The sequence below is a fragment of the Scyliorhinus torazame genome, chromosome 13 (assembly GCF_047496885.1).
Source record: "Scyliorhinus torazame isolate Kashiwa2021f chromosome 13, sScyTor2.1, whole genome shotgun sequence".
Lineage (NCBI taxonomy): Eukaryota > Metazoa > Chordata > Chondrichthyes > Carcharhiniformes > Scyliorhinidae > Scyliorhinus > Scyliorhinus torazame.
The window spans coordinates 34,918,871-34,936,279 of record NC_092719.1 but is presented as its reverse complement, the minus strand read 5'-3'; the positions used below and the strand labels follow the sequence as shown (position 1 = coordinate 34,936,279).

At 55.2% G+C, this 17,409-nt stretch overlaps 2 protein-coding genes across 3 annotated transcripts in view; one reads left to right on the top strand and one right to left on the bottom strand.

Moving 5' to 3' along the window:
• Positions 1-6,704, top strand: part of armc10 (armadillo repeat containing 10) — a 59,860-nt gene extending 53,156 nt beyond the window's left edge. For both annotated transcript variants that reach the window (XM_072471329.1, XM_072471328.1), the window contains exon 6: positions 4,954-6,704. In XM_072471329.1, the coding sequence (XP_072327430.1) occupies positions 4,954-5,202 (249 nt within the window). In that variant the 3' untranslated portion in view covers positions 5,203-6,704. The remainder of the gene's footprint in view (positions 1-4,953) is intronic.
• The window catches only part of napepld (N-acyl phosphatidylethanolamine phospholipase D), a 75,319-nt gene continuing 63,493 nt past the window's right edge, over positions 5,584-17,409 (bottom strand). Inside the window, exon 6 of the mRNA XM_072471324.1 lies at positions 5,584-5,841. The gene's annotated coding sequence lies outside the window, so the exon portion shown is untranslated. The remainder of the gene's footprint in view (positions 5,842-17,409) is intronic.

The following is a 17,409-nucleotide window of genomic DNA, read 5'->3' as shown; positions in this document are numbered from 1 at the left end:
ATCGTTGGTGCCTATGTGGACCACGACTTGAGGCTGCTCCCCCTCCCCCTTAAGGATCCCGAAAACACGATCCGAGACATCACGGACCCTGGCACCTGGGATGCAACACACCAACCGCGAGGGGCTGTTTAGCACAGGGCTAAATCTCTGACTTTGAAAGCAGACCAAGGCAGGCCAGCAGCACGGTTCAATTCCCGTACCAGCCTCCCCGAACAGGCGCCGGAATGTGGCGACTAGGGGCTTTTCACAGTAACTTCATTTGAAGCCTACTTGTGACAATAAGCGATTTTCATTTCATTTCATTTCTCTCTCGTTCCCACAGAATCTCCTATCTATCCCCCTAACTATGGAGTCTCCAATGACTACTGCTCTACTCCTCTCACCTCTTCCCTTCTGAGCAACAGGGACAGACTCTGTGGCAGAGACCTGTACCCCATGGCTTACTACTGGTAAATCGTCGTCCCCACCAGTATCCAAAGCGGTATGCTTGTTACTAAGGGGAACGACCACAGGGGGTCCCTGTACTGACTGCTTCCTCCCAGCCCCTCTCACCGTCACCCATCTATCTTCATTCTTCGGAGTAACTACATCCCTGAAGCTTCTTTCTATGACCACCTCTGCCTCCCGAATGATCCGAAGTTCATCCAACTCCATCACCAGTTCCCTAACACGGTTTCTGAGGAGCTGGAGATGGGTGCACTTCCCACAGGTGAAATCAGCAGGGACACTGACGGCGTCCCTCACCTCAAACATTCTGCAGGAGGAACATTGCGCTGCCTTCCCTGCTATCCCCTCTAGATAAAACAAGAAAAAGAAAGGAAGAACTTACCTAATATTCACTCAACCCTTTAGGTTAGAGGAGGTGGAAGGGTGGGGGACACTACAAGTGTAGTGTCCGGGTTTAGCAACCGCCCAACTTATATACAGGTACTACAAACCTTCCCAGAAATCCCCACGGCCGACTTCCGGTTTTCTGCAGCTCTGAAACAAAAAGGAAAACTGAAGGCCGCTTCTCCTGCAAGGCAAGTTTTTAAAGATTGAAACTTACCTTCCCAACAGACCCCTGGCCACTGCTCCCGCCAAAAAACTGAAGGCCACTTCTCCTGCAAGGCAAGTTTTTAAAGAGGGAAACTTACCTTCCCGACAGACCCCTGGCCACTGCTCCCGCCGAAAAACCCAAAGATGTGCAGGGTAGGTGGATTGAACACGCTAAATTGCCCCTTAATTGGAAAAAAATTAATTGGGTACTCTAAATTTATAAAAACAAAAGGGGCACAGAGGTAGGTATTGCCCTCAGGCAGGAGGGGGAGATGCCATGGCACAGGTCGGCACTGCCAGATTGGCACTATGCCAACCTGGGCCAGGGCGCAGAGCCAGGGGTGGGCTCTAGTGGGAGCAAAATGAATGGGGTTCATTTATGTGTTTGTGTCCGGGGTGGGGGGGGTGTTTGGGGAGAGAGTGGGCACTGAGGGGGGGGGGGGGGGCGGTGCCACCAAAACCTCTGCAGTGGTGGGGTGGGAATGCTGGCACTGATTATTGGAGTGAGGGGGAAGGGAATGCTGGTGATGATTATCGTCGGGGCGTGAGTAAGAGAACCCCTGTGTGGTGGGGGCTGAGGGTCGTTAGAGTTCAGTGCTGATAAGAGTTCCCTTTAAAGATGGTGCCCTGATCTTTGTGGGGCTGGTTGCCAGCTCTATCAAACCCCGCCAGAATGACGGTGTAAAAATCCATGTCCACACATCTTTTTTCTTTTAAGAGGCTCAATATCTGGAGAGAAAACTAGTTTGTGCAATTGGAGGGTTACACATCAGTTTTCAGTCTGAGCCTGACCCTTTGCCAAATTTTGGCAAGGACCAAAATGCTGTCTGCATCACCCACACCATGACTGGAGCTGGCAACGCTGGACTGACCACCGCTCTATCATCTCCATCAACCTGGCCCCAAACCGGCAAAGGCAGATAAAACTCTGCTGCAGGACACTCAATGTCGCTGGGCTAAAAAGACCCTGAGAAGAAAGACCTACTCAGCCAGTGCCTCACAACAAACCTGGCAATGACCAACAGCCGCAGAGTGCCCACAGCGCCTGGTCCACCCTAAAAGCCACTATACTCGGCATCTGCGAGCTTGGTCTCTCATCCAGGAAACATCAAGACTGGTTCAGTGAGAAAGATTAGGAGGTCCAGGTCTTCTAGACTGCAAACTCAAGGTGCTCCTGAACTGGTAACTCCACCAAAACCCGAGCGAGAAGAAACAAGGCTACAGGCAATTGAAGGCCGAGGTGCAACAAAGAACCCGTGACCTAAAGAACAGATGGTGGGTGGAAAGAGCGCAGCAGACTCAGCAACCCGCTGTCAACCATGATGTGGCTTCTTCTGCGCAATTAAAGCCATCTACGGTCTAAGTACTCAAGGATTTACCCCACTGAGAGCCAAAAACAGAGAGATGCTCTTTAAAGACAAAGAGGCAGTCAACGCCTGCTGGAGAGAGAACTTAAAGGACCTCCTCAACCAAGACACAGCCCTCAACGCATGTGCCCTCGATGCTATCCCGCAACACACTACCCGCCACCATTTCAGCACAACGCTCGCATGCCGTGAGGTCGAAAAAGCCATTGACACCAAAAAAACAAGGCCTTGGCGCAGATGGAATCCCCGCTGAACTACTAAAATATGTTGGAGAGGCACTCTTGACTCAAATACACAAACCCTTCACCCTTGTCTGGAAGGAAAAGAGAATGCCGAGAGATCTCCGAGAAGCCATAATTGTGACTATCTTCAAGAAAGGAGACAGGTCTGACTGCAGAAATTACAGAGGGAATTCCCTACTGTCCGCCAAGGGAAAGTTCATCACGAGAATTCTCCTCAACCACCACCTCCTAGTTGCTGACAAGCTCCTCCCAGAGTCGCAATGTGGCTTCCGCCCATCAAGAGGCGCAATGGATATGATCTTCAGTGCGTGACAAATCCAGGAAAAGTGGAGGGAGCAACACCAACCCTTGTACATGGCCTCTTTGATCTCGCCTTCGACTGTCAACTGTGAGGGATTGTGGAGCACCCTCCTCAAATTTGGCTGCCCACAGAAATTTGTCACCTTTCCCTGCTTGCTCCACTATGACATGCAAGCCGTGATCCTCACCAACGGATCCACCACAGACCCAATATGTGTGCAAACCAGGGTGAAGCAGGGCTGCATTATTGCAACAACGCTCTTCTCCATCTTCATCGCTGCAACACTCCACCCCATAACCCTGAAGCTCCCGTCTGGAGTGGAGCTAAACAACCAGACAAGCGGGAAACTGTTCAACCTCCGACGCTTCCAGGCCAGAATGAAGACCATCCCAACTTCTGTCATCGAGCTGCAGTACGCAGCCGACACCTGTGTGTGCGCACACTCCGAGGCTGAACTACAAACCATCGTCTACGTATTCACCGAGGTCTATGAGAAAGGGTATCACACTAAACATCTGGAAAGCAAAGTTTCTCTATCAGCCCCTTCCAGCCACACACCACTGGCTATCATGATCCACGACGAACCCCTGGACAACACGTGTGCCCATAATGCCATCCTGCAACACACTACCCCCATATGTCTGGAGCCTCTTCTCAGCGTGAACAGTTATCGATAATGAAATCCAACGTCAACTCCAATATACAAGAGCAGCCTTCAGGTGCCTGAGGAATAGAGTGTTTGAAAACCAAAACCTCAAATCCAGCACCAAACGAATGGTCTACAGAGAAGCCGTGGTCCCCGGCCTCCTTTATGCATCAGAAACATGGACAATGTACAGCAGACACCTCAGATCCCTGGATATCACCAAAGTGTCTCGCTAAATCCTGCAAATACACTGACAAGATAAACGTACCAATTTGAGTGTCCTCTCCCAGGCACCAGTATCGAGGCACTGGTCACACTTGACCAGCTGTGATGGGTGGGCCACAAAACAAATGCTTTACTCCAAACTTCCCAATGGCAAGTGGTCACTGGGAGGGTAGAGAAAACGCTAAAGTAAACTCTGAAAGCCTCCCTAAATAAATGCAACATCCCCATCAACATGTGGGAATCACTTACCCTGGAATGCATAAACTGGCGAAGAAGCATCAACAAAGGCGCCAACCTCCTGAAGCATCACCAAGTGGAGCACGGGGAGGCCAAGCGCAAGCAGTGGAGTGAGCGCGTAGAATCCAGAGTGTCTCAACCACCCACCTCATAGATCACCATCTGCCCCACCTGTGGTAGAGCCTATGGCCCAGGATTGGTCAATTCAGCCACCGCAGTACTCACCCCTCCTAAGAGTGGAAGTAAGTCACCCTCGACCCTGAGGACTGAAAAGAAAAGAGGTCGCTTTAAACTGAATCAACAATATATCCCAATTTTAGCCTCCAGAACTTACCATTATGCCATACCTGTACTGGTCTTTCTAAGTGAGATTGCCAGTTATTGTGGTTATCAAATGCTGGACCAAGCTTCCCTGCCTATAAGTGGTCTAGAAGAGACTAGCTTCTGAACTGACTTGTGTTTGGGACATTTACAGATGAGCCAAGGAGGACATTCCCAGTCTAGGTGTCAGAGATGAAGGGGCAGTGGTTTAACTTGCAGAACCCACCTGTGTCTTCCTATTTGTGAATTTAGGTTCTTGGTTGGGATTTGTGTATTATACTTAACCTTTGATAATTGACATTAATTGCAGTGTAAAATACAAACATTCAAACAAACACTTCATAAATTATATAACCTGTTTACATCTTTTTGAGTTAATCAACTATTTTAGTAGCTGGTGTCATGTATAAAATTAGCAACAAAATAAATTAGCATTTGTTTTTTAACCAAGGAAATTTACAGCTATGTCTAATATCCAGTTTTCACCATGATCAGAATACTTGGGGATCAATTGGACCCTTATTTTAAAATGTGATTTATAAACTATGCTGTGAATTAATTTATACTTTGTTCTAGGCACCATTGTCGTTCCTGTTATTGTTTGACAGCTGCGAACACAAAGACATTCTTCTACGACTGCTGATATTCGTGGCAAATCTGAAGGAAAGTTTGAATCTGTTGCAGGGCTCTGTAGAGTATGAAATGGAATCTATCCATTCTGTACTATTTGGGAATCCAACACCATTTTCTCATAAACTTGCAACGCTTATGTTGTACCAAGATAATGAAGTGAAACATCAGGTTGCTAGAATTATCATCAAATAGTCTTAGATAGCTGTTTCATTAATTACTAAGTTTTATGTTTTAATGACTATGCAAGTTAAATGTGTCAGTTTGAATATAAATACGGAAATGCTATAGCAATTTAGCAAACCAAGTTTTATTCAGTGTCTATATATTGCTTTTGGGTAATCCGAAGGGGGAATCATTTCCAATGCTCATGAGAGTTGTTGTGCTAATGCTGTTTTTGCTGTAACTATATTTGCAGAGGAGTAATAGCGTCTTAATCCCAACAAACTAATTGTGTGAAGAAAGTTTAAACATTTATTTGTGTCTAGCGGTTGAAAATCATTACAAAAGTTTTAAATATGTATAGTGACTTACCAGGATTACTTAAGTATTCTTATGAATCACTGTAAACTGATGTAATATGATTGATTGTGTTGTCTTTATTTGTCTAATTATTAAATTTGTTACACGGCCCTCATTCCTTTGTTGACTTGGGAAGCTAAAGATGATGATAATTGAACAACTTGCAAAGACAACCAAGTACGGGACAATCTCCTGTGTAGTTCCCTGAATTAAATTTTAGCCAGGCTAGCCAAGGGTAGAGGCGGCAAATGGAATTAGTGAACCCATACTTCCTTCATGGCAAACTGAAGATGACGTTCAGATAATGAATTCCTACAAGAACAGAGAAACATTATGTACAAATTGACAGAAGACAATGTAAAACCAGTTCCCATTACTTACAAATGATATGTTAAAATAGGAAAAAGTACCAAAATCACAAGAAGTAAACAGAGGCGTGCATAAATGCATCCAGGCAAGAAAGAACATTTGCTGAAACAGGTTTAAAAATTAAAGTTTTATTTGATTGTCAATGTTAAGACTGTACTCCAAATTATTGCTTTTTTGTACAGGTGAGATTAAATAATATATATTAAACAAGATAAGGATTTTTTAGACATTACTTTTAGCCAGGTCTTTTTAGATCTGTGGCATTAGTGGATATAGATTGAAGTTTAATATCCAACCTTTAGACAATAAAATCCATCTGTCAACTCTTATGTCCATGAGATATTTGAAAAGGGTACCTTAAGTATGTGTTTATTTAACCAAAGTTTGTAGCAAAATACAGTCACTGCTGTAGATTTGTGTCCCCCCCCCCCCCCAGAAAATAATGAGTTGTTACTGAAAAGAAGCACAATGATTCTTGAGTAGAACCACCATATTTTGAATGTCATTTAGGAGTTCCCATCAGGAACAATCAGCTATATAATAGCTTTTAAGCATATTGATGTTTGGGGAGTCAAGGAAGTTGGTATATTTCTGCACAATGAATTAGCGTGTCTATCAGAGATGTAATTATTTTTAGTTTCCTTCCTCTAGACCCAGAGCATTGTAAACGATTAAGGAAGAAGCAAAGCAATTTTGATATATGTGAAAATTCACAATATTGTCAACCCATCTGTTGATCAAAGCAGTGTATGATGTTTTGCAGAAACTATTGGTACACCACTATTAAAATATAACACACTCCCAAAGTTTACTGGTCAAAATATATGCTATGTGTTAGGAAAACAAAAGTAGTTTTAAAGGATTTATATTTGTATTGGTAAACATTAGAAATAAGTGTGTTCAATTTAATATTTCTGTGCACGGGAGGGTAAAACCTATAGTTAGATTCATACTGGACAAAGGTGTTTGTATTTGTGGGGGTTGGTTAAGTTCCAGCTGTGTTTCTCTTGTGCTTAGAGAGGGCTATGTCAAACATAAATAAACCAGCAGCGATTGCTTAGCAATTGGAAACTTGTAAGGTAGTGAAGCCTTTAAGTTTTAGTTTAGCTAATTTGATGACAGTTGGAGATAGGTAGTGAGAGAGAAGGCAGCTCTCACAGCTCTGCTGGAAGCAGTTGGTTTTAGGAAGCTAAAATAGGAACATAACATCTCTCTATGAGCCTTGTTAGAAGAAAAGCCATACTATGGAGTTAAGAAAACAGATGCCAGAAATCTAAAGTTCAACTAGTTGAGGAAACTAGAAAAATGAAGAGGCATGTCCAAGAAGTCTGGAATTAAGTGAACAGAGACCAAGGTATGGTTCAGCAGAACTCAAGGAAGAGTAAACAAAATATGTTGCGTTAAAGAGACAATTGCAGTAACCAGTTTTAGAGTGGGATAGCAGCCTTAGGTAAATCAAACATCTGGGGCGGGATTCTCTCAGCCCGGGCCGGGCCGCAGAATCCTCGCAACTGGCCCACACCGGCACGCAATTCTCTGCAGAACGGAGAATCAGCGCCATGGCGCCGGTCGCCGAACGCGGCCGGGCCACCGATTCTCTGGCCCGGATGGGCCGAGCGGCCGCTTTAAAAAGGCAAAGTCCAGCCGGCGCCATCCACACCTGGTTGCAGCCGGCGGGAACTCTGCGGGCAGGGTCGGGGGGGGGGCCTCCGATGGGACCTGGCCCGCGATCGGGGTCCACCGATCGGCATGCCAGCCTCTTGCTCCCCGGACCTAGTTTCTTCCAACGAACCGCTCCAGCGCTGTGCTGGCCCTCTGTAGGGGCCAGAATCGGTACTCCCAGCGGCCCGTTCACACCGTCGTGAAACGCGACAGTATTTCCGACAGCGTGGACACTCTGCTGCCGAATGGGAGAATCCCGCCCCATATGCCACTTTAATAGTCTGGGAATCTAGAGTTAAATCAATTGTAAGCAGTTTGCACAGCATCCAAGACAAAGAAATCCTAAAGGGGTTGGTGTAAAATCCTGGATTGTATTTGCTGTTAAATGAGGAATGGGAAGCTTTGTTTAAAAGTGTAAATTGGAAAACCTGGGGCGTCATTCTCCGACCCCCCCGCCGGGTCGGAGAATGGCCGTTGGCCGCCGTGAATCCCGCCCCCGCCCCCGCCGAAGTCTCCGAAGGGAGAAAAGTCGGCGGGGCGTTAATGGCGCCGCTGCCGCGGAGAATGTCACGGGTCTGCGCAAGGCAGCCGATTTTCGGCCTGCCGATATTCTCCCTTCCGGATGGGCCGAAGTCCCGTCGACGTGATGACCGTTCACGTCGACGTGAATCAAACCTCCTTTTCATCGGCGTGACCCGGTGCTCCAGGCTCACGCCGACCAGCGAGGAGGTGAGTGACGGCCTGGGGGGTTGGCTCTGGGCAGGAAATGGCGTGGCCGCAGACTGATTGCCTGAGGAGAGGTGTGTCTCGGCTTGTGTGTGTGTGTGCGGCGGGGGGGGGGGGGGGGGGGGTGGTTAGAGTAGGCTGGGCTCCGGGGGAGTGCCGGGAGGGGGTCCGTGCCGGGGTGGAGGTTGGGGGTTGGGGAGGGGGTCCGTGCCGGGGTGGAGGTTGTGGAGGGGGTCCGTGCCGGGGTGGAGGTTGGGGGTTGGGGAGGGGGTCCGTGCCGGGGTGGAGGTTGGGGGTTGGGGAGGGGGTCCGTGCCGGGGTGGAGGTTGGGGAGGGGGTCCGTGCCGGGGTGGAGGTTGGGGGTTGGGGAGGGGGTCCGTGCCGGGGTGGAGGTTGGGGAGGGGGTCCGTGCCGGGGTGGAGGTTGGGGGTTGGGGAGGGGGTCCGTGCCGGGGTGGAGGTTGGGGGTTGGGGAGGGGGTCCGTGCCGGGGTGGAGGTTGGGGGTTGGGGAGGGGGTCCGTGCCGGGGTGGAGGTTGTGGAGGGGGTCCGTGCCGGGGTGGAGGTTGGGGGTTGGGGAGGGGGTCCGTGCCGGGGTGGAGGTTGGGGGTTGGGGAGGGGGTCCGTGCCGGGGTGGAGGTTGTGGAGGGGGTCCGTGCCGGGGTGGAGGTTGGGGGTTGGGGAGGGGGTCCGTGCCGGGGTGGAGGTTGGGGGTTGGGGAGGGGGTCCGTGCCGGGGTGGAGGTTGGGGAGGGGGTCCGTGCCGGGGTGGAGGTTGGGGGTTGGGGAGGGGGTCCGTGCCGGGGTGGAGGTTGGGGAGGGGGTCCGTGCCGGGGTGGAGGTTGGGGGTTGGGGAGGGGGTCCGTGCCGGGGTGGAGGTTGGGGGTTGGGGAGGGGGTCCGTGCCGGGGTGGAGGTTGGGGGTTGGGGAGGGGGTCCGTGCCGGGGTGGAGGTTGTGGAGGGGGTCCGTGCCGGGGTGGAGGTTGGGGGTTGGGGAGGGGGTCCGTGCCGGGGTGGAGGTTGGGGGTTGGGGAGGGGGTCCGTGCCGGGGTGGAGGTTGGGGGTTGGGGAGGGGGTCCGTGCCGGGGTGGAGGTTGGGGGTTGGGGAGGGGGTCCGTGCCGGGGTGGAGGTTGGGGGTTGGGGAGGGGGTCCGTGCCGGGGTGGAGGTTGGGGAGGGGGTCCGTGCCGGGGTGGAGGTTGGGGGTTGGGGAGGGGGTCCGTGCCGGGGTGGAGGTTGGGGGTTGGGGAGGGGGTCCGTGCCGGGGTGGGTGATGGGAGGGCAAATGAGTTGGTCCACCTGGCCAGGTGCCAGCCTCCAACAGTTGGACCCATGCGGTCCATGCCAACTGGCTGGGGGGAGGAGGGGATATGGGCAATGATGACATGTCGTCGTTCCCCTCCCCCCACCAGGTCGTCATGTTTTCAGATCATCCAGCGATGTTGGCCGCCGTGGTGGCAGCCGCTCATGTCTATGTTGCCCTGGATGAGGAGGAGGAGGAGGAGCGTGCCAGAGAGGCGGCGCAGGCTGCCGCAGAGGGGCAGGCGGCAGCCGCCCAGGCTGGAGGGACACCTGACCGACAGGACGAGGAGGGGGAGGAGGACGTCGCGGCCCCACGGCAACGGAGGCACCCGAGGGCGCCCCGTGTGTACCGGCCCCGGCAGTCATACCAGGACCTCACGGACCGGGAATGCAGGAGGAGACTCCGGATGAGCCGGGAAACCGTGGCACACATCTGCCACCTGCTGGCACACCTGTCACCGCGTGGCACTGGCGGGGGACACCCTCTCCCCGTGTCCGTCAAGGTTACGGTGGCCCTGAACTTTTATGCAACGGGGTCATTCCAGGCACCGAGTGGGGACCTGTCCGGCATATCGCAGACATCGGTGCACCGGTGCATCCGGGCAGTGACAGATGCCCTTTATGCCATGGCGCACCGCTACATCCGCTTCCCCGTGGACCGGGCCAGCCAAGATGCCCGGGCCGTGGGCTTCTCTGCCATTGCCGGGTTCCCCATGGTCCAGGGCGCGATCGATGGGATGCACGTCGCCGTGCGGCCACCTGCAGATAACAGGGCCGTGTTCACTAATAGGAAGGGGACCTATTCGATGAACGTACAGGTGGTCTGCGACCACCGCATGATGATCCTGCACGTCTGCGCCCGTCACCCAGGCAGTGTACACGACTCATTTGTGTTGTCGCGGTCATCCATCCCCGGCATGTACGAGGGACGCCATCCCCGGCTGAGGGGCTGGTTGCTGGGCGACAGGGGCTACCCATTGCGATCGTGGCTGATGACGCCTATACGGAGGCCACGCAATGAGGCGGAGAACCGCTACAATGATGCCCATGTAGCGACAAGGGGAGTGATCGAGAGGTGCTTTGGCGTGCTGAAGATGCGTTTCAGGTGCCTGGACCTCTCTGGGGGCGCCCTCCAGTATCGGTCAGATAGGGTCGGCCGCATCATTGTGGTGTGCTGCGTCCTGCACAACATAGCCCAGCAGAGGGGCGATGTGCCGCAGGCAGAGGAGGGCGGAGTGGAGGAGCAGCAGGAAGAGGCCCAGTCCTCCCCAGATGAGGGGGATGGGGGCAATGGTCAGGGCAGACGGGGTAGACACAGACGGGTGGCTGTCCACCGTTACCGGCTGGCCCAGCGGGCACGGGACAGGCTGATAGCCGCCCGCTTCACTGACTAGATGGGCGTGGGAATCGGGTAGTATGGCCACAGACCGCACACCATGACAACAGCCGACCACCCACACCCCCCACCCATCCACCCACCCAGCACCCTCACCCCCCTCCCCAACCCCACACACCCCACCCGCATGCACACCACCCCCCCACTCCCAATTGCCGATCCACCGGCGGCACAACGGGCCGGGCTCACCCAGTTACGGGTGGACGCGTGTCTATCGCAGGCCATGGAGAATGATGACAACCCGCCTCCGATGAGCTCCTGGCTCTACATCGTTGGACTATGTCTGACCCATGGCCACAGTACCACCATCCACCCGGACCATCCCTGCATGCGGCTGTGACACTGCAGCGCACGGTCCCGTCCTCTGCCCGGGGGATGTTGATGGCGGCCCAGGGGGAAGGGGGCAGACTCACCTGGGGCTGAGGTAAGACCACCCCTCACACACACACTTGCGCTCAACGTACATGACACCCCCGCACACTTTGGACAGAGCACAAAGGCAGCTTCGGTAGGTGTAACATTGACTTTAATAACCAAAGGAGTTCATGCATGTGCCCTAGCGCCTAAAACTCATCTGTGCCCTGCACCCGTGCCAACTTACTCAGTGTCTAATTGTTTAGCCTTACGGGCCCTTTGACTACGTCTACGTGGTTCCCCAGACGGTACAGCAGAACTGGAGGTGGACTCCTGTGATTCCTGCCCTCTGACACTGGATCCCTTTGGCGGCCGTTTCCTGGGGCGTCCTGGCCTAGATGGGCCAGGCTGCGGCCCGGGCGACTGGGATGGCGAGCTGCCAGCCTGTCCTGCCCGTTGCCCACCCGATGCACCTGGGACGGAAGGGGGGGAGTCCGAGGTGTCGCGGTGTACCGGGACCTCCCCTACAGAGGGAGCCGGGACGGACCACACCACCTCCTCCTCCCTCGGGGTGCCCGATGGCCCCCAGGCCTCTACATGGGTGGGGGATGCGAACGGACTGGCCATCCGACGCGCCCCCGACATCTGGCGCTGCCAGTCCTGGAGGCCCGTGCTGGTATCGACAGGGGTCTGCAGGTTTGCAGCCATGGAGCCCAGGGGGTTGTCGAACCCTGTCTGCGACAGTGCGACGCCAGCTCGCACATGGCCACTGGCGCCGATGCCCTCAGCGATGGCCTGCTGAGACTGGGCCATGGCCTGCAGAGACTGGGCCATGGCCTGCAGAGACTGGGCTATGGCCTGCTGAGACTGGGCCATGGCCTGCTGAGACTGGGCTATGGTGTTGAGCGCCTCTGCCATCTGGCGCTGGCACTGGCTCATGGCCTCCTGTGAGAGGGCAGCCATTTCCTGGGCCACAGACGCCGCCTGCACGGAAGGCCCCAGGCCTCGCAAACCTTTCCCCATGTCTGACACCGTCGCACCCATTGCCTCCACCGCGGACGCCACCCGTGCGGTGTCAGCCTGGGTGGCACGCATGACCGGGACCACTCCCAGCTCCTGGACGCGGGTGGACTCCTCCACCTGCGACCGCAGCCGCCGCAAGCCACCCGTCACCCTATTCACTCGTCTCCGTGTCGGTGGTTGCATCGGATCTATGTGTGGGTGTGGTAACTGCAGGAACCCGGGATCCATCTGGGCGGCAGATGTTCGCTTGGCCTGGGCTGCCCTCCGACCGCCCGGTCCCTCTGCTGCTCCTACCTCCACCTGCTGTACCGGGACGGCTGTGTTGTGCGCACTAGTGAGTGTACCAGACGCCTCATCGCTAAAGTGCCCAACCGTGGTGAGTGTTTCTGCGATGGTGGAGGGTGTTGGTGACAGCAGTGGCGTTGTGTCGTGCTCTTCGTCCCACTCTGAGTCCATGGCACTTTGGGGTGGGGGTTCGTCTCCACCCATCCACTCTGAGTCACTGTCCGGTATTTCGTCTTCCCGGGTAGGGGTGTCCTGGGTAGTGGTGTCCCGGGTAGTGCTGTCCCGGGTAGTGCTGTCCCGGGTAGTGCTGTCCCGGGTAGTGGTGTCCCGGGTAGTGGTGTCCCGGGTAGGGGTGTCCTGGATAGTGGTGTCCTGGGTAGGGGTGTCCTGGATAGAGGTGTCCTGGGTAGTGGTGTCCTGGATAGTGGTGTCCTGGGTAGTGGTGTCCTGGCTCGGATGTGACGGGGGCCTGTGGCTGCCCCCCTCATCGCTGGGTGGTCGCTCCCGCACGTGACGGGGGTGTCGTCTCCCTGTTGCTCCAGGTCTCTCCGTCTCCCGTGGTCTCCGAGGGGCATCCTGCGGGCGTCGCATGCTGGAGGGTTCGGGTCTCTCCGTCTCCCGTGGTCTCCGAGGGGCATCCTGCGGGCGTCGCATGCTGGAGGGTTCGGGTCTCTCCGTCTCCCGTGGTTTCCGAGGGGCATCCTGCGGGCGTCGCATGCTGGAGGGTTTGGGTCTCTCCGTCTCCCGTGGTCTCCGAGGGGCATCCTGCGGGCGTCGCATGCTGGAGGGTTCGGGTCTCTCCGTCTCCCGTGGTCTCCGAGGGGCATCCTGCGGGCGTCGCATGCTGGAGGGTTCGGGTCTCTCCGTCTCCCGTGGTCTCCGAGGGGCATCCTGCGGGCGTCGCATGCTGGAGGGTTCGGGTCTCTCCGTCTCCCGTGGTCTCCAAGGGGCATCCTGCGGGCGTCGCATGCTGGAGGGTGCGGGTCTCTCCGTCTCCCGTGGTCTCCGAGGGGCATCCTGCGGGCGGTCTGCATCTGCGGGGATGGGTGCCTGGACGTTTGGTCCTGCGATACACAATGAAGCATGCATGGTTAGACATCAGGCAGTGATCAGGTGATACGGGAGAGGGGGATATAGGGGAGGGGGGATATGGGGACGGGCTGTTGGTGGCTCACTTGCTCGTGGGGCCCCGACCTCTGCATCAGCAACCTCCCGGTCCTCAGGTCCGCCAGCCAGTTCCAGGGCCCTTTCCTCGTGTACGGTCAGTGGCCTCTCATCAGCGGGCCCTCCTCCAGTCCTCACATGCTCCCTATTGTTGTGTGCGCGCTTCTCCTGGGGGGGCGGGGGGGGGGGGGGGCTGGTGGCAGGGGTAAAAGGCAACAGTGTTAGGCAGGTATATGAATGCACGCCATCGGTTGCGCGTGCATTGCAGAGGTTAAGGTTAGGGCTGGATTCACTTGGGGATATGGGGGAGGGGGGATATGGGGGAGGGGGGATATGGGGAGGGGGGGAATATGGGGGAGGGGGATATGGGGGAGGGGGGATATGGGGGAGGGGGAATATGGGGGAGGGGGGATATGGGGGAGGGGGGATATGGGGGAGGGGGGATATGGGGGAGGGGGGATATGGGGGAGGGGGGATATGGGGGAGGGGGGATATGGGGAATATGGGGGATGGGGGAGGGGGGGATATGTGGGAGGGGGATATGGGGGAGGGGGGGATATGGGGGAGGGGGGATATGGGGGAGGGGGGATGTGGGGGAGGGGGGAATATGGGGGAGGGGGGATATGGGGGATATGGGGGAGGGGGGGATATGGGGGATATGGGGGAGGGGGGATATGGGGGAGGGGGGGGATATGGGGGAGGGGGGATATGGGGGAGGGGGGGATATGGGGGAGGGGGGGATATGGGGGAGGGGGGGATTTGGGGGAGAGGGGATATGGGGGATATGGGGGAGGCTCACCCTGCCTGCTCTGACGAGGTCGTTCACCTTCTTGTGGCACTGGGTGCCTGTCCGTGGTGTTAGGGCCACAGCGGTGACGGCCTCTGCCACCTCCCTCCACAGACGCCGGCTGTGGCGTGGGGCAACTCTGCGGCCGTGACTCGAACCTCGGGGCTGAGCGACGGCCAGCCATCAAGTCGGGTGTTGCGGTCGGCTGTTCCGGTCGGGTGGGGGGGAGCTGCGCGGCCTTATGAGCCGTCACGCCGTGCAGCGCGTATGACGCTGCACGGCGTGAACCACTGCGCAAGCGCGGATCCCGTTACGTCGCTGCTAGCCCATTTCGGGCCGCAGACTATCGGCCCATTTTTATGACGTGACGCAAGTGGGATTTGCGCCGTTTTGTGCGCCGATTGGCGGAGTTTCCGCCGATAACGGAGAATTTCGCCCCTGGTCTAGATTTCAGAATAAAAGTGCAAAGGGAAGCACTTATGAGAGAAGATTTTAAAGTGTGTTTTTGGGAGTGGAGTTTGGAAACTCTCACATGACAATCATCTGGGAGGTTTCTGAGGAGACAGCCACAAACATTCGCTGGGGGTTCAGAGTGGAGATTGTATTTGCCCACAGTCATCTTGTGCGCTTGAAAGGGACTTGTGTTAATGAAACCATTGTAGATTAAGATAAAAGCAAATGACTGCAGATGCTGAAATCTGAACCAAAAACAGAAAATGCTGGACATTCTCAGCAGGTCTGACAGCATCTGTGGAGAGAGAATGGAGCTAATGATTTGAGTGTGGTGACTCTCTTAGATTAAAATATACTTTGTAATCTGTGTTAATCCTAAAACCTGTGTAATTGTTAAGCTAAGGGGAGAGTAAAGTCATATTGTATCTTAATTCAATTTTTTCCATGTTTTATAAATGTTTTTTCCTTGTTGTTAAAATTAATTAGCGGTTCTGTTACTATTCCCCTACATTTTGTAAAAATAAAATAAAAGTTACAGTCTTTTGAGCCAGAGTTCCATTCTGGGATCTTCCCATCCAGTTATAACATCAAATGGGATCGTGACATTTGCACCTACTGTGCTGAGTTTGCATTGATTTTAGCAAGTTTTTAAGCTACTCTAATTAACAAGCAGATTTTGGATAATGATCCTGTATCTTTTCCTTATCAGTCCACAAGACTGACTGAAGCAGGAGCCCAAAAGCCACAAAGCTTTGATCATATATTGTTTTGTTAAGATATTCAAATACATTTGAAAAGACAAAACCACAGCTCAAATACTTAACTGTAATTTGTAACACAGTTACCATGGGCCGGGATTCTCCGACCCTGCGCCGGGTCGGAGAATCCCCGGGGGGGGAATGCGAGAACCGCGCCCCGCCGGTGGCTTATCGATTCACCGGCGCCGATTCTCGAGCGCCCGCGGGATCGCTGCCGCGCCGGTCGGCAGCCGTTGAAAGCGCCCCCCCCCCCCCGCGATTCTCTGCGCCCCAACGGGCTGCCAAGTTCGGCCGAGTCCCACTGGCGTGCGTTACTCAGGTCCCACACGACGGGACCTGGAAGGTGTGTCTGCGGGGGCCGTCCTGCAGGAGGGGGCGGGGGGGATCCGACCCTGGGGGGGGAGGGGGGGAGGATCCGACCCTGGGGGGGAGAGGGGGGTCCTCCACGGTGGCCTGGCCCGTGATCGGTGCTCTACCGATCGGCCGGCGGGCTGGTTCCGTGGGGGCCAATGGTCCTCCACGCCGGGCCCCTGTAGGGCTTCGCCATATTGCTCGGGCGCCGGTATGGAGATGGGAACCTACGCGCATGCGTTGATTCACGCCGGCCGTTGCACACCAGCCGGAGTGGTGGGGACCACTCCGGCGCCTTCCTCGCTCCCTCGAAAGGGGAGCATTCCTGATTATCGGGGACCGTTGACGCCGGAGTGGTTTACGCCGCTTTTCACGCTGGCGTCAGAACTTGGCCACGGGATTGGAGAATCCCGTCCATGAAGTCCAAATCATTTAGTTGCTTTTCAACCATCCACTCAACCTCATTTAAATACTCAGGCCGGGATTCTCCAATCTCGCGGCCAAGTTCTGATGCCGGTGTGAAAAGCGGCGCCAACCACTCCAGCGTCAACGGTCCATGATAATCTGGAATGCGCCCCTTCCTAGGGGGCTAGGTTGGCGCCAGAGTGGTCCCCGCAGCTCCAGCTGGCGCGGAACGGCTGGCACGAGTTCGCGCATGCGTGGAATGGACGGCGTGATTCCGCACATGCGCAGAACGCCCGGTGTGATTCTGCACATGCGCGTGGGTTCTCATCTCTGCGCCGGTCCCCGGGCAATATGGCTGAGCCCTACAGGGGCCCGGCTCGGAGGAACATAGGCCCCCATGGAACCAGTCCGCCCGCCGGGCCCCGGTCGCGGGCCAGGCCACCGTGGAGGCCCCCCCGGGGTCGGATCCCCCCCGCACCCCCTCCAGGACAGCCCCCGCAGACACACCTTTCATGTGGGACCTTTGTAGCCCATGCCGGCAGGACTTGGCCGAACTCGGCGGCCACGCGGCCCGTCCGGGGGGGGGGGGTGCGCTTTCGACAGCTCCCGACCAGCACGGCGGCGATCCCGTGGGCGCCGGAAAATCGGTAATCCGGCGTCGGGGCGCGATTCTCGCGTCCCCCGGGGATTCTCCGACCACAATCCATTTCAGGTTGCAGAAAATCTTCAATTCATCTATCATCTTCCCTCTCACTCTTCTTGTTTCAAGATAGAAAAGATCCAGCGTAGTTGTATTTCATCATATGTCACTCCATTACATTCCAATGAACACTGTATCCCTTCTATGTA